Source organism: Coturnix japonica, chromosome 5 (genome assembly GCF_054131305.1).
Source record: "Coturnix japonica strain WE chromosome 5, WE-NBRP24, whole genome shotgun sequence".
In the NCBI taxonomy this organism is placed as follows: Eukaryota; Metazoa; Chordata; class Aves; order Galliformes; family Phasianidae; genus Coturnix; species Coturnix japonica.
Window position 1 is genome coordinate 21,783,240 of NC_140667.1, and position 20,715 is coordinate 21,803,954.

Genomic DNA, 20,715 nt, shown 5'->3' on the forward strand with positions numbered 1-20,715 from the left:
TTTGAACCCCCCTTGGCTCCTGCCACCTCAAAGGCTTGCAGTCAGATTCCTGTGTTTTGCTTGGGACCTCACCTCTCAGCAGGATGCCTGCAGCAGGGAAAACTGATCCACCCTGAGAACATAGACATATTTGAAGGCAATACCACTGGGACTAGAAACCTATTGCTTTCAGTTTCAGGAGCTGTCCATCATTTGTCAAGAAATGCAGCTGAAACATTCCCGCAGCCCCCAAATTTTGGTCATAGTGCAGTTGAACATTCTCTACAATTGCATACACGTATTTGTTCTCTATTCTTCTCTGGACTGCTGTAGAATCAATGGTAGCATAAGCCTAGGTTACCATTGGTTTGGTTTCATGTAGTTAACAGGGAGTGTGCAAAGGACCAGCTATTGTAAAAAAGATGACACACACACCCAAGTCATTTTGCCTGCTCCTCAGGTTAGCTATTCCTGCCCCTTCACAGTAACAGCCTGACTCATTGGGGTCATTAGAGAGCCTTACAAAATCCTGGAAACTGAAGGAGAAAGAATGGGCTATTTTTTTATTTATTTTTTTTTAATTTTTGTCTTTACATCATTTTCAGTGACTATGTAGATATAGATATCTAGAAACCAGTTGAGCATCTGTATTATTCTCTCATATCTGTGATGCTAACGCATGGCTCATAAACAGGAGGACAGAGCTGAACATTCTTTGTGATGAAAGGGAATGCAATAAATGGTGGTTATTTTTCTATGTTGCTTTTTTAAAGCTCCGAGTACTTCATTAATCTGAACTTTGTTTTTTTCATCCTGCTCCTTTCTTTACTGATTGTCTCCCTACTTTGGAACAGTATTCCCAACTACAACTGAGAATGTATTGGTTCTGTGCTGCTCATAGCTTTGATATTCATTTCTTGATTCCATCACTGAAATTTATTTTGACAATGACTTTGTAGGGTACCAGGGCAGAAAAATCAGGTTTCCTGACTGGTGCAGTGTTGCTTTCTGCAACAGATTTGTCAGGTTGACATACTGCCTAGTGAAAAAGCAAGTTTGAACTGTAGAAATCTGTGGTAGGAGGGAAAAATATCAGTGTTGAGTGCAATTACCTACTTAAGTTTTGTGTTCTTGCTATTTTAAAATGCAATTACTGTTGTTACGACCGTAAATAGTGGAAATCTATTTTAGGGGTCAAACTAATGTAGGATTTCAAAACCATATAAAATGTTACCATTTCAATCTATTAGAACAGCTTCTTCTCCATCTTATATTTGCATGAGATTTAAAGCAGTGCAGGCTGTTGTTCGTAACAGCAGATGAAAACTTAAAAAAAAATAAAAATCGAGCCACAAATTGTTTGTCAGTATGGAATCAAGACTTAAAATTTTAACTTTAACAGGTGTTCATCAACCGTTTACATATGCATGTAGTTTTTTCTGTACATATAGATTATAAGTAACAAGTGATTCTTTTCAAAACACCGAAGAGGAGAATTATAAGAAAACTGCAGTACAAGAAGCTTAAGATTAGTATCTGTTCTTGCACTAACATTTTCCTTTACCCTTAGCTCCTATGAGTCAGCATTTGTCAAGTAGTTTAGTAGCAATAAAACGGAGAGTCTGTATAATTGACTTACTCCCAAGTGGCTGGTATCTGAAGGGTAAGACTAGCATTTTGAACTCTGACCTCTGTTCCTTTTCTGAATTGGCAGCTTCAAAAAGGAAAAAAAGAAGTTTTTTGGTTCTACTTTTCATTGTGTATCTAAAGTAGGCAAATACGCTTGTTTTAGGACTTGAAATTACTATGGTTGAGAGTGTTAATCTAGGGATTAAACTCAATAACTATTCTGCTTTTGAAGATATACTTTTTTTATACTTTTAGACTTTTGAATTGTGATGTACAAACAGCACCTCAAAATGTCCATTCAGAACCTCTCTCTTAAATATTTTGCTTGATAAGCCTGCAGAAGTGTCTTAATTAACAAATACTTCTCCATAGGTATATCATATAGGTTATATGAGTTAAATAGATGAATATTTTGAGGAGTTTTACTTGGGAATCAAGCACAATTATGAATCAAAAGTAGAAAGATGGAATGAAAATTCAGAATAATATTAAAAGAACAACAACATGTTCCATTAGAAGCAACTCTTAGAAAGGGTATGAAGGACATGTGACCAGGTACAATATCTTCTTAATGGGCAATAATTAGTTAGGTTTTGGTAACTTAAAAAACATTCTATTTTATTTCAGTATTGTGCAACTTAGGAACTTGAAGGTCTTTGTAATTGAACTTCCATGACTGGAGCTGGTAGTTGCACAGCAGAGGTGTAGTCATTTCTTGTAATACCTTCCATGTCTGTGCTGCATGTCTTCGCTGCTGATTCACGTTAGCAACAGGATGCTACAGACAGTAACTTTGGAAGCATTGCTTGGCTGAACATTATTAGTTTGAAGTTTTGGGGTTTTTTTACAAGTAATGGAAGGATAAAGCTAAGTTCTATCCAATCCCAAATTTACAAAGGTCTGAAAAAGTTGCATCTCAATATCTCTGTAAGATGGTTATTACACATATTGCTGGGGCGCTGAAGTAGAAACAAAGGATTAGATGAATGTCAAACGTTTGTCTGTAAGCAACTAACAGAATCAAGACTGAAAATAAGATCACATATCACCTGGAGATGATTTTCAAGGCCAGTACTACTGCAGCAGCTACATCATGTTATTCTTTTCACCAGACTAACTGAACTGGTCAGAGTGAAAACCAGAAACACTAAGAGCCAAGAGTCAAGAAGGGAGAACACTGAAGTAGAGTCACTTCAGATAGTGTGAAAATGGTTGTTTCAAGGCCTCATAAACCTTTTCAAGGCATTTTGGGAACACTGAATTCCTGCATTGGGCAAAATCTTACAGCATCATGGGTCCTGACCTAGAAGCTGAGAGAAGTAGTGGTTTATGGGCAGTTAACTTTTACTGCTCTTTTGTGAATCTCATTTCTTCTTGTTTACTAACTTTCCTAACTCCCACCAAGTTGTAGGCTGTGAAAAAAATAAGTCTAAAAAGTTCACTTAGTGGAATATTTTTCCTCTTAATCTAAACGTTACAGAAAATATTCCTTTCCTTGCCTTGCCTGATTCCTAGTGTTTTTCTTTCCACAAACTAATCAAAAGATTTACATTGATCTGTCTTGCACTCTACTCTGGAGCACCATTAGTAGCATTAACACTAGAACTTATAAACATTATATGAATGGACTCTGTAACCTGATGCTGTGCTGGCTTGTAAAGAGCTTATAGAGAGATGCTAGGCCCCCAAGTGTGTTTATTTCTAAGGAAAATAACACCTTAACTAAATAAATGTTACTTTCTGTCATTAGGCTTCACTTTTGATGCCTGTTGCGCTTTTCCTGTTGTCTCCTACAAAAAAAGCTGCAAATGCATCTGTCCCAAGCTCTTGCCTATACCAGTGTATGCTCTGTGTTTTCTGCTTAGTCTCTTCCTATCCCGTGTGTAGAAAAACCTACAGCTGATGACAAAACTTGTTTGATGGAATCCCACATTTTCCACTCCACCTGAAAGTTTGAAGAAATCTAAGGTAGGTTTGTTACAGATGTTACTAGCCTTACACAAAGAGGTATACATGTCAAGATACATGAATACCTCTACATTATAGGAAACATTTTTATCCTTCAGAAGCAGGGGGAAAGAGAGACAACTTACAGTTGTTTACTCCTAGCATGCTTGTGTTTGTGACTTTGGCCTGCAGATCTTGCCTCCAGAAGAAAGATAAGGCTTTGGTCTCCAGTACCTTTGGTCTTTGGCTTCTATGGTGAGGTGGTCTTGGCTTTGTGAAATTTTCTCCAGATTCAGATGAATTAATTTCATGTGGAATCTATTGTCTCATATGATATATTAGTCACTTCAGACCCATCGGGCAACCCAGTAGTATCTTGTATTTCTCATTGTCTATCAAGTCAGTTCCATATGACAGAATTGTAAGGTTTGGAAGGAACCTCTCATGTGGTTCAACCCCCCTCCTTGACTCTTCTGCATGTTAGCGAAACAGTTACAGAAAACAATACTTTTCCTTCTTTTGTGTTGGATCTATCCCATATTTTCTACTTATTTAGAAATTCAGATAGGGGAAAAGAATCTGTATCTCTCAAATACCTGTTTGCAATTCCAGATAAGATGTAAACCCAGAATAAAATGCAATAGGTTAACACATGTTCAGCTGCCTTTCAGGTCAGCTCTGACAACAATTAACATGTTGTAACTGTGAAAACTTAGAACCGTTTCCCAGTATGTTAAAACTGCTCTCGAGAACGTAAGTATTGTCCTCCTAAATTCACAGGTGAGGGAAAGAGAAATGGACAGCTCAGAAAAGCTCTGTAAGAATACTGAGAAAGTTGGCATAGGAGGCAGGAACAGATCTCCAGTGCTGCTTTTCTTGTTTTTCTCTCCCATATCCTTGTGTGCGTTCATGGGATTTTTATTCCCCCTAGGTATTCATTACATTCCAACATAAGCTTTTCAACCACACCAAGTAGAGCAGAAAATACATTTCAAATGGAATTGACACACATCTTCCCAATAGAGAACTTTCCCAAAATGTTTAGCAACTCGCCATGCTGAGCAGCAGAGACTGGCAAACCATGTTAATCAATTCTGCTTTATAAAAGCAAACAAGGTGGGGAGGAAGTAATGAGACCCTGAAACATCTGTTTGGAGACTTAGAATCCCCTTAGAAGGTTTTGAGTTCTGCCTTAAAGAAACACACTCCAAAAAATTACAGCCAACTGTGGGAACATTTTCTAGCTCCTTATTAAAAAAAAAATAATTATATAAATATTAGTCCATAAAAAACAAATTTCTTCTGCTCTCATCTCTGCTTTTGCTTCTGATTTAAAGGTGTAATCTTACCTTACAAACGTTCTTTCAGCAAAGAGATACTACATCAGATCCATCCCAGGTGTGCTAAAGGAGGAAAAACAGAGTTGATTGTTACAAAGCTGGATAATCACAGTTACAATACAAATAATCTCTGAACAGGTTAGGAATGCTGCCAATTAGTAACGGTGAAATACACATTTCCGTACTACTCATAAAGTTGCATATTAAAAGGCTGCATAAAACAGCTTCCACTTCATAGTCAGTGCTGCTTATAGCAGTAGTTTTCTCAAGCCGTTGTCTCATATGATAATGATATTTGGAATCTGTTTTCTTACTGCATTTCTGTTACTTCAGTTTACTGTTCTGGTCGCTTTTAATTCTCAATCTATATTTTCTTTCCAAGTCTCATACTGGTGAGTTGTGGATAATATGGTTTTCTTAAAAAATGGGGCAGAGATAAAGGAATATTTTGGTTTTTTTTCTTAGATTATGGTGCTTACTTTATTTATGCCTTTTTGATATTTTAAGAGTTCAGATGTAATTTATTCTTATGTGTTCATTTAATTCTTCTGCTATTACAGTTGGACATAACATTTGTTTTGAACTGTTCTTGGTCAGACTCTATCAGGCTGTTACTCAGCTACTAAGCCTTAGCAGAGAGTGAGAGTAATTCTTCTAATTGCTTTACCATCTAAATACTGAACCATAGGGAGATTTTAAATTAAATTACTTCCTGGACACTTCAAGGTGCTGGAGTTTCCTGAAGAAAAATCAGGTTGAGAAATGTCACATCTCTTGGGCCAAAACACTTGAACTATTTTTATTGGCAGTGCGTATTTCCTTTTGGGTTGGAAGTGATCCTACAGGATCATTTGATGATTCTAGACATTTGAAAAATTTGTTTTTATCTCTAATAGAAAATAAGAGAAGCCAGCATTGTCATTTCTGAAGCCCTATTTTTTTCCCCAACATTTGTATCTTATGTAGAAACGGGGATAAGATTTAAACGTAACATACAGGGCTTGAGAATGACTTCTCTGTGAAACTCGGTGTGCCTGAGTACAAGGAAATTACATGCTTCATTTGAACATGCACTTTTATACTTCCTTTGTTGTAAATTAGCCCAAATGAATGTTTGTTATTAATTAGCAAAGCTCATGGACTGTTATGAAAGATCTTGATTTTTATCTTTATAATTTTTGTTTTGGGAGTTTAGGGGAGTTATTAGTTTGATGGAGTTCATGAGTACTAAAATTGTCCAGTTGATCTAGTTTAAGTGTGACTTAAGTTCCACCTTTTATGTTCCATGCCTTTATTAGGCTGTTTAGCTGCACTGTGGGTCCCTCTGCTTTGGGAAAATTGAGTATAACAGTAACTTCTTTTTAATGGTTGAACTACTTTTGATGTTTTTTCAAGAAGAAAACTAATAGTAAGAATGTGAAAGTGACTGATTTCTTCTTTGAGTATTTGCAAGGTTTTTCATTCTGTTAATCACTTGCAAAGTAATGCCATAGCTTCTTTTTATTGGCTCTAAGTCTTCTTTTACATGGAAGTGGAATCGAGTTTGAAGTCTTCTGGCTTCTTTCTCTACAGAAATATCCCAGTTGGAGTAAGCACGCATTCTAATTTAATTTCCACGTGGCTTGTTGTCTGTGTTGAGCAGATTATATTTGTCAAGCCTGAACTGGTTATTAAACACTGGATCTGTTCAGTAGGAAAGTGAATTTAATTCTCTTTGCAGGCAAGGTGGTTCTGGGAAGCATATTTCCGATCGATGAAGGCAATTGCTCTTGCTACTCTTCAGATAATCAATGATAGAATTTATCCATATGCTGCCATTTCTTATGAAGAATGGAATGATCCCCCAGCTGTGGTAAGTAAATTCATTTGATTCACTCGTAAAACAAATGACTTTTTCTTTTTTAAGAGGTATGTGGTATGAAACTTGGTAATAATTCTATGTGTGTTTGTGTATGCATTGTGTTGGTAACTCCAGCAGATGAAGTTAATATATTTTTATGACAACTGGCAAAATAACTAGCAGTTTGTTTTATGTACTGGCTGTGAAATACGAACTTTGGCTGTTGCACTCCAAATTGCACGCTTTGTTATTTATTTATTTATGTATTTATTTATTTTTCATGCATGCGTACACACATTTATTTCTTCTGCATTTAAAGTGTTAGAGTTCGTAATATTCAGTAACTGCAGTGGAAACAGCGGAAGTACTGGAGATCTTAATTTGCTAGGGTCTTTAATGTAATTCTGCTGAAATAAATAGCTGATTAGTCTTTTGCCTGTAATTTTCTCCTTGTTTTTTTACATAATTTCTCCCATACAGAAACAGATGATCAAAGTTTTGCTGGAGTGTTGGTTGTGGGGTTTTTTTTGGTTGTTTGTTTTAAATGTTTTACTGGTTGAACCTCCCTCTGCTAAGAAGAAATGCTGGAGAATTAATTAACCTTCTGCACCAGGCAGCCGGTTCTGATTTTTTACTATATAAAGGCTGCAGATGATTTTCACTCATAATCAGTTAATTTTTTTTCTATGTCTAAATATAAAAAATAGTTTTGTGTTCCTAATAAAAAGAAACTTGTTAACTGTCTCACTTTATAATAGGTTAGAGAGAGTCTCTCTGGAAGCTGCGTGGGATTGCTCAGGAGTTGTGTATTTTACTTCGAACTCCTCAGGCTGATTGTGTGTTGTTACAAAGGGCTAGAAGACAAATTTCTGTTGCCTAGTCAAAAGCATTGGTCTACTTTTGTCATTGACTTGAGAACAAATGTGACACTTGTCAGTACTTAAGCAGCAAATTAGCTGCTGCAGGAGAAGGGAGTCAAAGTATCTTAACGCCTTCAGATTGTGCTAGCAGGTCAAGCATCATGAAGCACCTATTAAAATGAAGAGAATATACTTAAAGGAGGCTTTAAAGGGGATATGAAAACCTCTTATGGTTCTCTCCTGTTCTGGAAACCCTTCAATTTCTGGACAAGTTATACTTAAGTCTGAGTAACAAGCAGGTTTTTTCTGACCTTCTAAAATACATACTTTGAAAAAAGACATTTATACTTAGTTTTTCAACCTAGAGGTTCTTAGGCAGGTTTATTGGCACAGATGGAGCAATGTGTAGAGCAGAGCACTGAAGCTGTGGTGGAACACGTAACAGCAGTGTCATACTAGGGCAGCACGGGGAGTGAGTAGGAATGTTATACCAATATGCAATGGCAAAGAAAAGTTAGAGGGCTGACTGCAATTAGGCAGGCTGGAATTTGTCCAGCACGTTGGAGTTCAACACCTCATATCATGAGTCTTGTGCCATACATGGTCAGTTCCTTGGTGGTTTTATGTCGCAGTTGAAAGAATTTGATATTTATCCTAGTCTATGAGAATTGCTTAATATGTGCACAAATACATTTCTTGCTTCAATATGAAACAGAAACATCATAAAAAAGTTCCTTTATGGGCTGTGTAAGCTCCATATTAGCCAGCAGCACAGAGTGCCTATGACCCTTTCTCACAGGGTCAGTTAAAGAAAATACAATTCAGATCGGGAATTGTTCAAAAGCAGTTAAATTTGTAGAACAGAAGTGCACAACCCCGTGATATCTTTAACTGGGGTTTTTGATAGTTGCTCTGAGCATGCATGAAAATTTCATTATATCAGGCTCTTTTTGTGGTGTTTTTCTTTTTTTAGCCAACTAATGCTGTTGGGTTTTGAACCATGTTATTTCCTTGGAAGTAAATAACTGGAGCCTTTCCCAGCCAATTTTTTAGATTATTTTTTAGTTGAATATATTATGTTTTATCTCTTTGAGGTGAGAGAATATTGCAGTTGTGATCTGCAAGGGATTATATTCTCCAGGAATCAGATATTTCTAATTTCAGACAGTTTGGAACGTGATGATATATACAGTGTCTGCCAGTAAATTTAATAAGTCGTGGAGATCTTTTAGAACATTTTAAAGAATAATTGTGGTATTCAGTTATCAAAATTCTGCTTGTTACAGAAAAAAGGATCTACCTGAGCCCGAGTGTGTTTCTCATCTAAGCTTGTGCCTAATGTGGACTCAGCACTGTTGTGATTTCTAGTTAGTCCAGATGAAAAATGGTAGTTGGAAAGCAAGTACATATGTACTTTTGAGGTAGCCAAAGATGTTAACTGTATTCTCAAACTCTGATAAGAAGACAAAATAACTAAAGACGAATTTAATGTGTTCCTCATTTGCAAGAAAACTGCCATATTCATCTCTAAATAAACTCCAAGACTGAAACATTTAAAGAAAATTATTTCAAGTTGGCCTCAAGGTCAGGATATAGGTAACTTTTGAAGCACCTGCAAGTTAACGTTAATATCACAGTGAAATGTGCAAGTAACTCAGTGCCAAAAATTCTTGTGTTATTGGCCAGAACTGTACCTCCAGAACTTGTCATTTATTTTTTCCTTTGGACTAGGCTGGCTCAGTATGTGGAGCTCTATCTCTCCTTGTTCACTGTGACGCTGTGGTTAGTAAGGATTAAATGTGGTGCTTGTACATATTCTCTTGTTCCCATTACACAGTTTAGATAAGAATAGAATGCAGAGTTGCAGAAAGAGTACATATAGGCTGTAGGCAGATTAGCAGGAGGTACAGAAGGTGCAATCACAATTTTAATGCAACAGGCTTACTTCAGTTAGAGATTCCTGTAATCAGTACAAGGCTGTTAACAGAGCTCAAAGTAATAATGTTTTGAAAATGACAGCATAGGTTTGGTTATGGAATATTTAGACAGAAAGGGCTTGTATTAATTCTTATGTGTACTCAGTTGCTAGAAGCATGATCCCTTTCTAGCACAAAGAAGAGCATACTCTCTGTGCAGGATCATCACGCACAGAAGAATTCTTAGCTAGTGAGAATCCTTGGCTGTGGTTGCTTACCTGCTTGACTTCATAGTGCAGTGTTCCTTTTTCTTTGTGCCCTTCTAGGGGTTAATTTTGTGTAGTGTACTGCTAGAGTCCTGAAAAGTAACAGAGTGCTAGAGCTCAGTAAAATGCCCTGGTTGTTAATGTTTTGCTGCACAGTTGTTCCAATTGCTTCAGATGTAAAATAAAGCAGTGAAAGCATTTCTGCTTCAACAATTAGCGTAGCTCATAACAGTCCGAGATATGCATTAAACTCTATTTTGTTGAGCTGTTGCAAACTCATGAATTTTCCCCATTTTAAGATTTGTCATCTAATTTCAGTCTATTTCCTATGATTTTATATTGTACTGGCCTTTTATTGTTTTTATTACAGTATGGTAGAATTAAACCTACTTTGAGTTAGCCTGTATGTATGATAGACAAAAGATTCTCGGGGACCTGATATGCTTGATTAGGTCTGGAACTACAGTAGCTATAAAGATGAAGCTGTGCGTCATTCACAAAGGGCTGCCTCAAGTTTGACATCATTTGCAAAGTAGGACAGTTAAGGACTTAGAACTGTTTTCTGAAGACTTTCCCTTTGCTTTACCTTGAACTTTGGTAACAGGTGTCAGGAATTAGAACATTCACAAATGTAGTAATGATTACATTCTCTTTTCAGCAAAATTACATTGGTGCTTTTATCTGAGGGGATAGCTGTTATCTTGGACAGTCAGCATGGAATGATATTTATGCATTTAAAATCAGTGAGGCATGCTCATAGCTAGGTCTGTATATAAGTTAACCCCCAGATGTTGCTCCTTTCTCATCACAAGGAAACACCAGCCCACCACCTTGTATTGAAACTGTAGTTGCCCAAACACTCCAAACTGCTCTGAGCAGATGCTGTTGCCAAAAGAAGCAGTCCTGCATTCTTCCACATTTGGATGATGATTTCCTCTCCCCGTGCTACCTCCTTCTTGAATTTTCCAAATCACTTGTGGTGAATTAACTGAAATCTGTTTCCTTCTGTAAAACTTACCCAGCAAAATAAAAGAAAGATGGGGAGAAACAAAGGAGGGAGTGGGTGGCTGGAAGGCTGCTTTTTTTGGCATGAGTTTGGCTTATATTGGCTCAAAATGTTAGTGAGACTGTTGCCTGAGTATCTTCACCACCATGTGGGCACAGCAGCAGTGCATGAGGGTGTTTTTCTAGCAGAAGGGGATATAAGGTACACAGAAGATAAATGCATATGCAGTTAGTTGTGTACTTAACACATTGAATGAGCAAAGGGATCCAAGCAGTTCATATCATTTGACTGAAGGTTGTTGTTATTCTTTAAAGAAAAGTGGATGATTTTACTACTCATAGTTTTCTACTCATACTGTTGAGGAAGTGGAAGAGCAATATATGTATATCATGCTGATATGTAATGAAATAATACTTTCAATAGCAGTACACTATATTTTTGCCTTTTAATGAAGAGAGGGCAAGTAGTGTTTCGTATTGGTTAGTCCAGCTATTATCCGTTAGGTAGCAGCAATCCGTTATGTTCAAGTAAGCCAGAAAATGGTGACTTATATGCAGTTCATTCTGATTGTTACCAATTTGGGCTGCATTAGAACTAATGATGTGATTTGAGACATGATCTGTTACCTTCAATTAAGAACTTCGTTGTGCATTAATGGGGGTAAATTACTTTTTCACTTCACAAACTAGCTATTTGTGATTATTTAAATTCTCCTTCTACTTACTTCATACCTTCCATACATGGCTTTCTAAAAAATGTGTCAGATGACTTTTTTCCAGTTTTTCCTTAGTTGCTTTTGCTGAAATTCTTTTAAGTCTGTTTATACCATAGGCCTATAAAACATTAGGTTTTGTTTGTAAGTGGCTGCTTTTGAGTTCTGACCTTGGGTGATATAGATCAGACTTCAATAAATCACTTGAGAATATCACCATGCCTAACATACTATTAAACGTACTAGATTTAGTTTTTTCCCAGTGAGACAGGAAACAGAACCGTCGTTTGGCTTAAACTAAAACAAATAGACAAGTTAACTTTGTGCAACAAATGCCATTCCTTTAGAAAAGCCTAAGCTGTATGTTCATTTGTGGACTCTGTCCAATTACCAGACAGATCACACTTGCTAAATGATAAAACTAATTTTAAGCTCTTTGACTATTATAGCTCATAGTCCCCAGATGATGCCAATATTATAGTGGTACAAACATCCTAGTATCACTTGTCATCTTCAGAACATTAACCAAATATTATTATACACTTTTATAAACACTTATTTACCTGTAAATGAGAAATGCCCATGGTGCCATCCAACCTGGCCTTGAGCACCTCCAGGTATGGGGAATCCACAGATCTCTGGGCAGCCCATGCAAGCACCTCACCACCCTCTGAGTTAAAGAGTTTCTTCCAAATGTCTAATCTAAATTTCCCTTATTTTTGTTAAGAACTATTTTTTCTTGTCTTGTCATTATTGAATAATGTAAAAAGTTGGTCTCCCTCCTGTTTATAAGCTCCTTCTAAGTACTGGAAGGCCACAGTGATGTCTCCCTGGGGCTGCTTTCTTCAAGCTGAACTTCCCAACTCTCTCAACCTTTCTCCAAAAAAGAGAAGCTCCAACCCTCTAATCATCTTTGCGGCTCTTGGATTCTTCAGCTTACCTGTCTTATTGAAAGCTTGAATGCAAGCTTTATTCTTGATAATTCTCTTCTTTTCACTGAAAATGTGTTCCTTTAGCACATTATTAAAATTAAGGAGTTGAAGAAATGAACCCAAAGTTAAGTTTTTATGTCAAAAGATGTGTTAAGCCAATAGGTTCAGTGTCCGAAGGGCTCAGACAGCTGATAAAATTTATGCAGCTAAACAAAAAAAGATGCTGAATAACTTAGCATTATAGTCGTGTGATATATCTTGGCATTCATAATCTGTGATTCATATCATCATAGTATCATAGTCTCGTGTGGGTTGGAAGGGACCTTAGAGATCATCAAGTCCAATCCCCCGGGATTCGAGCCTCTGTGTAGCAGAGTGGCACTTCTACCACTTGCGCCACAGGGGGGATTCAGATGGTATCAGATTTCATCACTGAAGTAGGAATAGGAACTCCTGTGTGCCTCTTAGCTAGAATGGTTTTGGGGAAGGTTTGTAATCTTCATCAGAATGTGAAATGTTGGCCATACAACTTGACTTGTGATTCTGGGAGCATAAGTGCCATGGTTGGCTCCAGAGAAGGAGAGAGGTTAATTCCTTTGGTTTTGCCCTATGACCACTTAAGGATGGGAAGCATGATGAAATACTTTCTCAAAGTATTCAATAAAAGCTTATCATGAATAATTGGAGAAAAATAGAATAAATCAAGGCCTTTTTGGTCTAGCGATTCATAATTGAAACCACATTGAGGTTAGGATTGATATTCTGAACAGCCCAGCTGAAAAAGCTTACTCACATAGGCAAGGGATGCATCTCTGCATCACTTCGATATATAGACAGACTACTTAGCTGTTGTATAAGTTCATCGTTCTATTCCCCTTACCTCTGTGCTTTTAACTGAGAATTGTTGTCATTCAAACTGTATGATTCCTATAATATGTTGACTATAATAAGAACTAAATCTGGTTATTGAAAATAAAATATATAGAGAGAGAAAACACACTGTCTTATTCATGGTAACTGTGAAATTTCATTCTAAACTGCTGTTGCTGAGTTTTCCCACTAAATGATGTCTGGGGAAGTTCTTGGCTCTTTACTGTAATATGGAGTAACATCTTAAAGTCTTGTTTTCCTAGAGACCATTTTGTGTCGTAGTTTGTAATCTGTCTGCTGTCTAGTGTGTTTTCAAGTCTCTTTTGATGGCACTCACTGTGTTCTTAAATAAGGAATGCAGGGTAGGACCTTATCTTAGTTTTGTGCGGTATTATGCAAATACCTTTGAGGATCTGTTGTATTTATAATGAATGGTCATTTCCAAGTCCAGTGTCAGTGATATTCAGAAACCCTTACCTTTCTCACTTCTGTGTCCTGAGAACAGTCTGTTTAAAACTTGGCTAACATAAACCTGAAGGTTCCACAATGGGACTCAGCCCTACGCATTTCACATAAGGAGAATTCAACTCCCTTGATATCTTATCCTTAATACATAAACTTATCCTAAAATAGAATCAAGTTGTTTTTTTACGACTGGGGTAAGAGCAACATTTGATGTTTCCAGTGGAAAGGAAAATGCTTAGTTTCTAAGATACAAGTATGCATGCACAACTGCAGTAGCCTGAATCCTTCCTTGAAATACTTATCCATGCCTAAAATTTCTTCTCTCCCCAGCATTAAGCCACCTCAGAGTTCTTGCTGTTATTCAGGTCCCAGTACTTTGGCTGTTCATGTGATCTGCAAAGAGCTGTCAGACCTAAGTGACATGAGATTACTCTAAGGGAACTGGTGTTTGAACTTGATCTGTTTTGCCCATTAAAATGATTCACAGCAAACAACCTATCAATCTTAGATTCATTATCCTGGCTCTTCTAATTATATTAGCTGGGAGGGCAAGAGTGAAGGATTGTCTTATCCATAGTTGAATGTCAGCACTTTGTCAAGGAGAGGTGATGGATAATCAGTCCAGTGCTGCTGCTTGCTCTTCTTTCTGAGAGGGAAAGTTCCTATGAATTTTCATCATGAGTGTTAATAAAGATGGGTCTGGAGCAAATGTTCTTTCACCCTTGGTTTCTTGATCAACAACTAGGAGAACCCATCTCTATGTCATTATCCACTTCATACTTCGCTGCCATAATGGAGATTTAATTAGATTGCTGTTGAATTAATTGCCTGTATGGTTTGCTTTTCCCAAGGAGAAATCTGGAAGACTTTAGTAAATTATGGAGGCTTGAATTTGCCCGATTTCCTGTAGAAAGCGGGGTCAATAGGTCTCAGACTGTAGACACACTCTTCAGGCAGGCAGCAGGGGGTTGGCTCTTAATGGCACTTGAGAGATGCTTAATTGCCTTTTTGAAATGTTTTTCTCAAATGAGAGGCTTGGTTCTCCCACCCATTAGAGTGTGTCTACAGGCTTTTCCTTTCCTCCATCACCCTGTAGTAGATGCATGAGCAAAAACACCTGATATGTTGTCTTATTTTTCCTGAGTTATAACCAGCAGGGGAAGATGTTTGTGCCTTTCTGAAAGTAGTAAAGGTAGGAATTTAAGCGTACATAAAATACAGGTTTTTAAGAGAAATAATGGTAATTTCTGTAGGCTACGTGTACATGTGCATCTTTAATTTTTCTTTGAGGAACTGAAATTGTCTTAGAATTGTGTAAACAGTAGAGTCCTTTTCAAGGGATATTATAGCAAGTAATTCTGTAGGAGATGCTGTGGCCACAGAAAAAGTGGGGACTGTTAGTTTAAGTGGTAGTACTCACCCATAAGCAATAAATACAGCATAGATTACCAGTTATTTCTTGTTGTAGGGCAGAAGCATAAGATTTTCCTGGCAGTTTGCTGACTATGACATTAAATCTCTACTACAAGTATTAATGAAAAGAGGTTTCTCAGTGTTGTTTCAAAGAGCTTCTCAACATTACAAGGTTCATTTGGGTAATAGCAGTTTTGGGGTGGTGGTTGTGTGGGAATGAATTTGTAAAGCTTTAATGAGATGGATTGTGCTCTATTAACATTTTGATAGTGATTTGTTGTAGGAATTATTGAAACTGGAACAAAATCAGAGACTTGGCCCACTTCTTGTAAATGAGTATGCAAAATTTGCCTATGCATGAATCCATTGTTAAAGCAATGAGTATGTAAATTCTGAGATTGTAGTCCTCTGCTACTTCAGGTAGCTATGTCTCCTTTGTGAACTGAAGTTGTATATAATTATTGCTGTTTCTATTACATCTGTGAGCTGAAAACTGCATTTTTTTCCTTTAGGAACCTTAACAACACTGTATACCAAATGCTACTTGCATGAGACATGCTAAAGGATGTATGTAGCTGAAGACTAATCTGTCTTCCCAGGCTGTTTTGGGAAGTCTAGTATTACTCCTACTGACAGATTCTTGCCTGGAATGTGTCCTTAGACCATCATAGATAAAACAGTGTGCTAATATTGTACTTAATGTAAAACTGTTTTTCTATCTGATGTGTTTTTCCTCCTTTACATGCTTATGTGTACGTAGAAGTAAATAGTACTCACATAGAAATCTTTTTCCTTTGCTAAAACAGTCAAAAATGGTATGATCTTTATAAGCAAAATAGGCTCAGTTCTCCCCATCTTACGAGTTAGGAAACATTCTGGTTAGAAATTTTTAACCACTGGGCATGAGGAGGGTGACTGCAGAATGTAAAGACAAAATCAGAACGTGGAAAATTGCAATGTTTATTTCCTCATTACAGATTTAAAAAAAACAAAACAAAACAAAACAAAAAACCACAAAAACTTGTTTTCCCCTAACACAAGCAGACTTACGAGTATGAATTTAGCTGGAGATCCTCACAAGGTTTCTGTAACCTGCTGGCAGTTGCTGGCTGCTTATGAGTGTTCATAGTTTTTACAGGCTGGCGTTCAGAACTTCCCTGCAAAACAGCATTGCTCAGTTTCTGCTTTCCTAACTCTGCTTTTCACCTCATCCCAAAAGGTCTTATTTTTCCCTTTGCTTCTCTCTCTGACCCTTGGTATCTGCTTGGAACGTCAGCTGGAATGGAAAAGTTGAGACTAGAACACCGACGCTTTCATTCCTGTTGAGCGGTCCCTTCACTGCTTCCTCCTCTGCGTTGTTGCTTCCAAATGAGGTTGGCACACGCAGTGAGAATTTCACTGTCTTGTCTCTTGCCAGTTGAGCTGGCTTCCTTATGCTGGCAGTGTATTGAAATAAGACCTTTAAAGTCTTAAGAGGGATGCCTTAGTTAAAATTCAGGAGGGGTAAATAACTCTCTGAAATTCATCTTTGTATCTCATGCTTTTAGTGTTTTGACAGAAAAGGTTTTCTCACCCCGTTTAACAAACCAAATTTTGTGGAAGCTATTACATTATTCCTCCTAGTGTCTGCTTTGGTGATTTTTTTCCTTGATTCCCATTTTATGTCAGGTATATGTTTTTTTTGCTATTTTTAATTTATTTTTTTCACTTCTGAAGTTGCATGGCTGTTTAGGTTTCTGTTTGTTCAATGAGTCCTGACTGTAAATATAAATGTTTGAAATAGTGATTAGTAAATGAAAATTGATTCTTGGTGTTTGAGTTCAAAATTTACCATAGTTTTCCTTCTCCAGAAATCTATCTGCCTCTTCCACTTGATTTTTCCCTAAAGCCCATCCTGTACGCAGTTGAAATAACAAAGAAGCTAGAATAAAAGTTTTGAGATATTGTTGAAGTTCACTTCTGCTGAAATCACAGAATCATTCTGCCTGCTCTGAGCCTACTTCACCTCTGACACTTGAATGCTGGCTATGTGAGTTACTCCCTGCGGTAATATTTGTTTTTATTTGAATTATTTTATTGTTTTCCTTCACAGAAATGGAGCAGCGTGAGCAACCCACTCTTCCTTCCATTGATCCCACCACAGTCCCAGGGATTCACAGCAATAGTTCTGACCTATGACAGGGTGGAGAGTCTTTTCCGAGTCATCACCGAGGTGTCCAAAGTGCCCAGTCTATCCAAGTTGCTTGTTGTCTGGAACAACCAGAACAAGAATCCACCTGAAGGTAAGACTTCGTGCTAGGTGTAGTGGAGGAGGGTGAAACTGGGAGTAACATGCCTTCAAAAACTATTCTTTAGTTACTTTCAAAACAGTAAACCGAGATTTTTGTGGCAACGCTTTTGAAAGTGAAATGAGAAAGGGCCAAAGTAGATGAAAATAAACATTCCAGTGGTTCTGCTGCCAGCTCAATGTCAAAGGTAACATGAAGTAGTTGCAGAGACATTGGCTGTCCTTACTTTTGTTTTGGAGAGTGGTAAAGAGAAACTCATCTTTGTTTTGTCAAAGCTTAGGTGTTTTTTTTTTTTCTCTGTAGAAAGACATATGGGCCTTGATTTAAATGTTTTTATTTCCAACACATATGATACTGTGTTTCTGTTTGTGCAACAGAATCTGATGGAACCTGCAGGATCACTCCAACTTTGAAATTTGTGTTTATTTTAAAGTGAGGGTATATTCACAGACCTTTGTTTTGTGCTTATTGCTACATCGGGTGAGCTTCATAAGTTCTAAACACTGGTACTAAAGATATGAGCATTTTTTTTGGCAGTTAGTCTTCTTTTCTCATTCTTAATGAAAGCCTACATCTACAGTATTTATAAATGAGTTTGTTTCCTGTATGTCATAGCTATGAATTGGTCATTTTCATCTGAAAATGTAGGTGATATTTTTCTGGGAGAATAAGTGCCGTCTTCTAGGAATATGTGTTCAAAAATGCTAACTTTGGTGGTGTAGAACTTTGTGTATTCATCTGTCTACTAAAGCAAATGAAACCTGTTAGGACTCCTTGCTATGTATCTGCATTTTCAGAAGCTTCAGCTGCTGCAGTTTTGCACTCTTCAGAGTCAGCTACCAGGCATAGTGGTAAAATGCAGTGCAAAAATTAATCCTGACCACTTTTCTCAATCTGCCATGTTCTGACAGCTTCTCTGGAGCCAAGCTATTGCAACCCTCCACTTGGCTCATTTGCCATTTTGGCATATTGCTGCAGTTCAAAGCAAGTAGCTTTATTGTTTGCTTTGAAAAGCATTCTGTAATACTGCTGTGCTAAACATCTCAGAATTTAGTGGTTTATAAAATGCTTTGCAAACTTTTGAAGTAAGAAGTGTTGCATACAAGTTGATGCTGGAATTTTTGCAGTTAAAAGTTTTTCTCTGAAAGTTAAAATGCTTAATGTTACACTCATTCGGTTATGTAAGCTGTGAGCGAACATCTACTGAGTGCAGGTGGATTTGACCCAAATGGATTGTTTCCATGTTTTGCTTTGAGTGAAAAGGAAAGTAGAAGAGTGGGAGAGTTGAAACAAACAAAACGTTGGCAAGATATTTTCTATTAAATCATTCATATTAATCTTGAACTTAAAAATTCTTGAGAATTGAAGTGTTTAATTTTTTCTGTCTTCATTATTATGAAGTCATAAAGTAGCTTCAGAAAAAACTGTTGTTGTCTCTAGAGTATAAAGTTGCTGTTGAATGCCCAGGAAGTTGTGTCCTTATATTAGATTAAGCATTGCACTGAAGTAAATAACCATTTGTTTCCAGTGCTCCTTGTCTCCTTATTGCTGTTATAGCCATTATAATCTTGGGCTATGACCGAGGAGAGGTCAGTTTGATTAAATTAACTTGTTTCATTTCAGATCCATGCAGGGTATTCCACTTGGCTCTTCAGCCAGTCTCTCCTTCAGTCTGTCTATTAGTGATTCTAATCCATGGACTTCAAAGCTTCTGCTGTTTATAGCCTGTTAAAGCCAGGAAGTTTCTGATGGATTAAGGCAAGGAATGAGTTTGAAGTTTGTAATGTGCACCAATGTCACTGATAAAGTCTAGTTTATTACCCTACAGTAGTATCTGCACTTTTATGGCTATTTTCTTTTAATTGATTATAGTGAAGCTGAGGTGCTTAACCTACTCAAGCACCAAGAGCTGTATTTCCTGATCATTTACATATACAGGACATTTCTGGACAGAAGCAAGTCTTGGCTTTTGGCATTGCAACCCTTTGTGATTTGTTTTTGTGTACAAGAGGGAGGGCTGAGTAGAGGACATTAAGGTTGCCTTTAGCACTGATAATAGGCAGTAAATTGTGAACTGGATTTGAGTCTCTTGAAATGGAGCTGGTGTAGTTCTGCACAAATATGACATGAGTTGCTCTTGTCATCACAAGAATAGTATTAAAATTGAAAATGACACCTATTACACTTGATATTTTTATCAGAACAGTATGTATTGTAAACAGAGAGAATCTGTCCCTGGGAACTGAGATTTTCAAACACTTGCAAATTCTAGAATTCATGTTGATATTTAATTCTTTTTTTTTTTTTCTAATGCATAATTACCTGCTTGTAATAATGCCCTTATGTAAGCAAAATTTAGTAAAGATAGGACTTAAGAAGAGAAGAGAATTAAAATGTTGTGCAAAATTTAAGAAGCTACTCCCCTCAAGAAATGGAAAATTCCATAAAGACTTAAATCCTTTTTACTTCTCTTCATTATTTAGTAAATTCTGAGCTAAGAGATGCATTTGTCAGCAAAGCAGGAGTGTGGGATATACATAAAGCATATGCTTTTCAGATCTAGTCATGCCAGGGGCTAATGCAGCTCTGATATGGCTGACAAACCAGTAAACTCTTTATCACATTATCTACTAACAATCTAAGTAACAAAGGTCAACTGATAAATTGAAAACTTGACTGGAAAAATTTCACCCAAATAATGTAAAGAAGTGCTAAATAAATAAATAAACAAAAGTAAGCATCTCCATCTAGTCTGCATGATATATTTATTTTATGGTGAAATAAAGCATCCTTGCAGTAGTTCCCTTCTGTCTTCACTGAGTCTGAAGGAAATTTAAGGTGACTACTACAAACTTAAATGACTGGTCTTTAGTCACATAGCTGTCTGGTCTGAATCCAGTTTGTTTTGCCATGCAATCACCTGAACACAGTGAGGAGCACATCTGTTATCTCTGGAGATTTTTGAGAAATAAATTAGTGAGCACTGAATAACAGTGTTTCAATTAATTTTCTCAGGCATATAGTTCTTAGGGTTGGGACACTGACCAGACGTGCGCATTTTATCTGCTCAATGGGAGCAACTCTTTTTTTGCTAAGCCTGTTTCCTTGGCTGTAAAATGAATACGATATTGTTTTTCGAAAAACACTAAGATCTGTTGTTTAAAACATGCTGTTTAAGTAGCATTATTCATGGCATTATTATTATGAAGATGCTGAAATCTGTAACTATAATCTATTTCTAAATATGAAAAC

General features: G+C 37.0%; 1 protein-coding gene across 2 annotated transcripts in view; it reads left to right on the plus strand.

Annotated features, from left to right (window-relative positions):
* EXT2 (exostosin glycosyltransferase 2) overlaps positions 1-20,715 on the plus strand; it is a 67,567-nt gene that overhangs the window by 22,518 nt on the left and 24,334 nt on the right. Inside the window, exons 8-10 of one of the 2 annotated variants that reach the window (XM_085550238.1) lie at positions 6,616-6,747; positions 17,268-17,457; positions 17,841-19,268. In XM_085550238.1, coding sequence (XP_085406364.1) covers positions 6,616-6,747; positions 17,268-17,457; positions 17,841-17,899 — 381 coding nt within the window. In that variant the 3' untranslated portion in view covers positions 17,900-19,268. Of the gene's footprint in view, positions 1-6,615; positions 6,748-17,267; positions 17,458-17,840; positions 19,269-20,715 lie in introns of those variants that run through there. The other variant, XM_015864507.3, reaches the window with a different exon arrangement.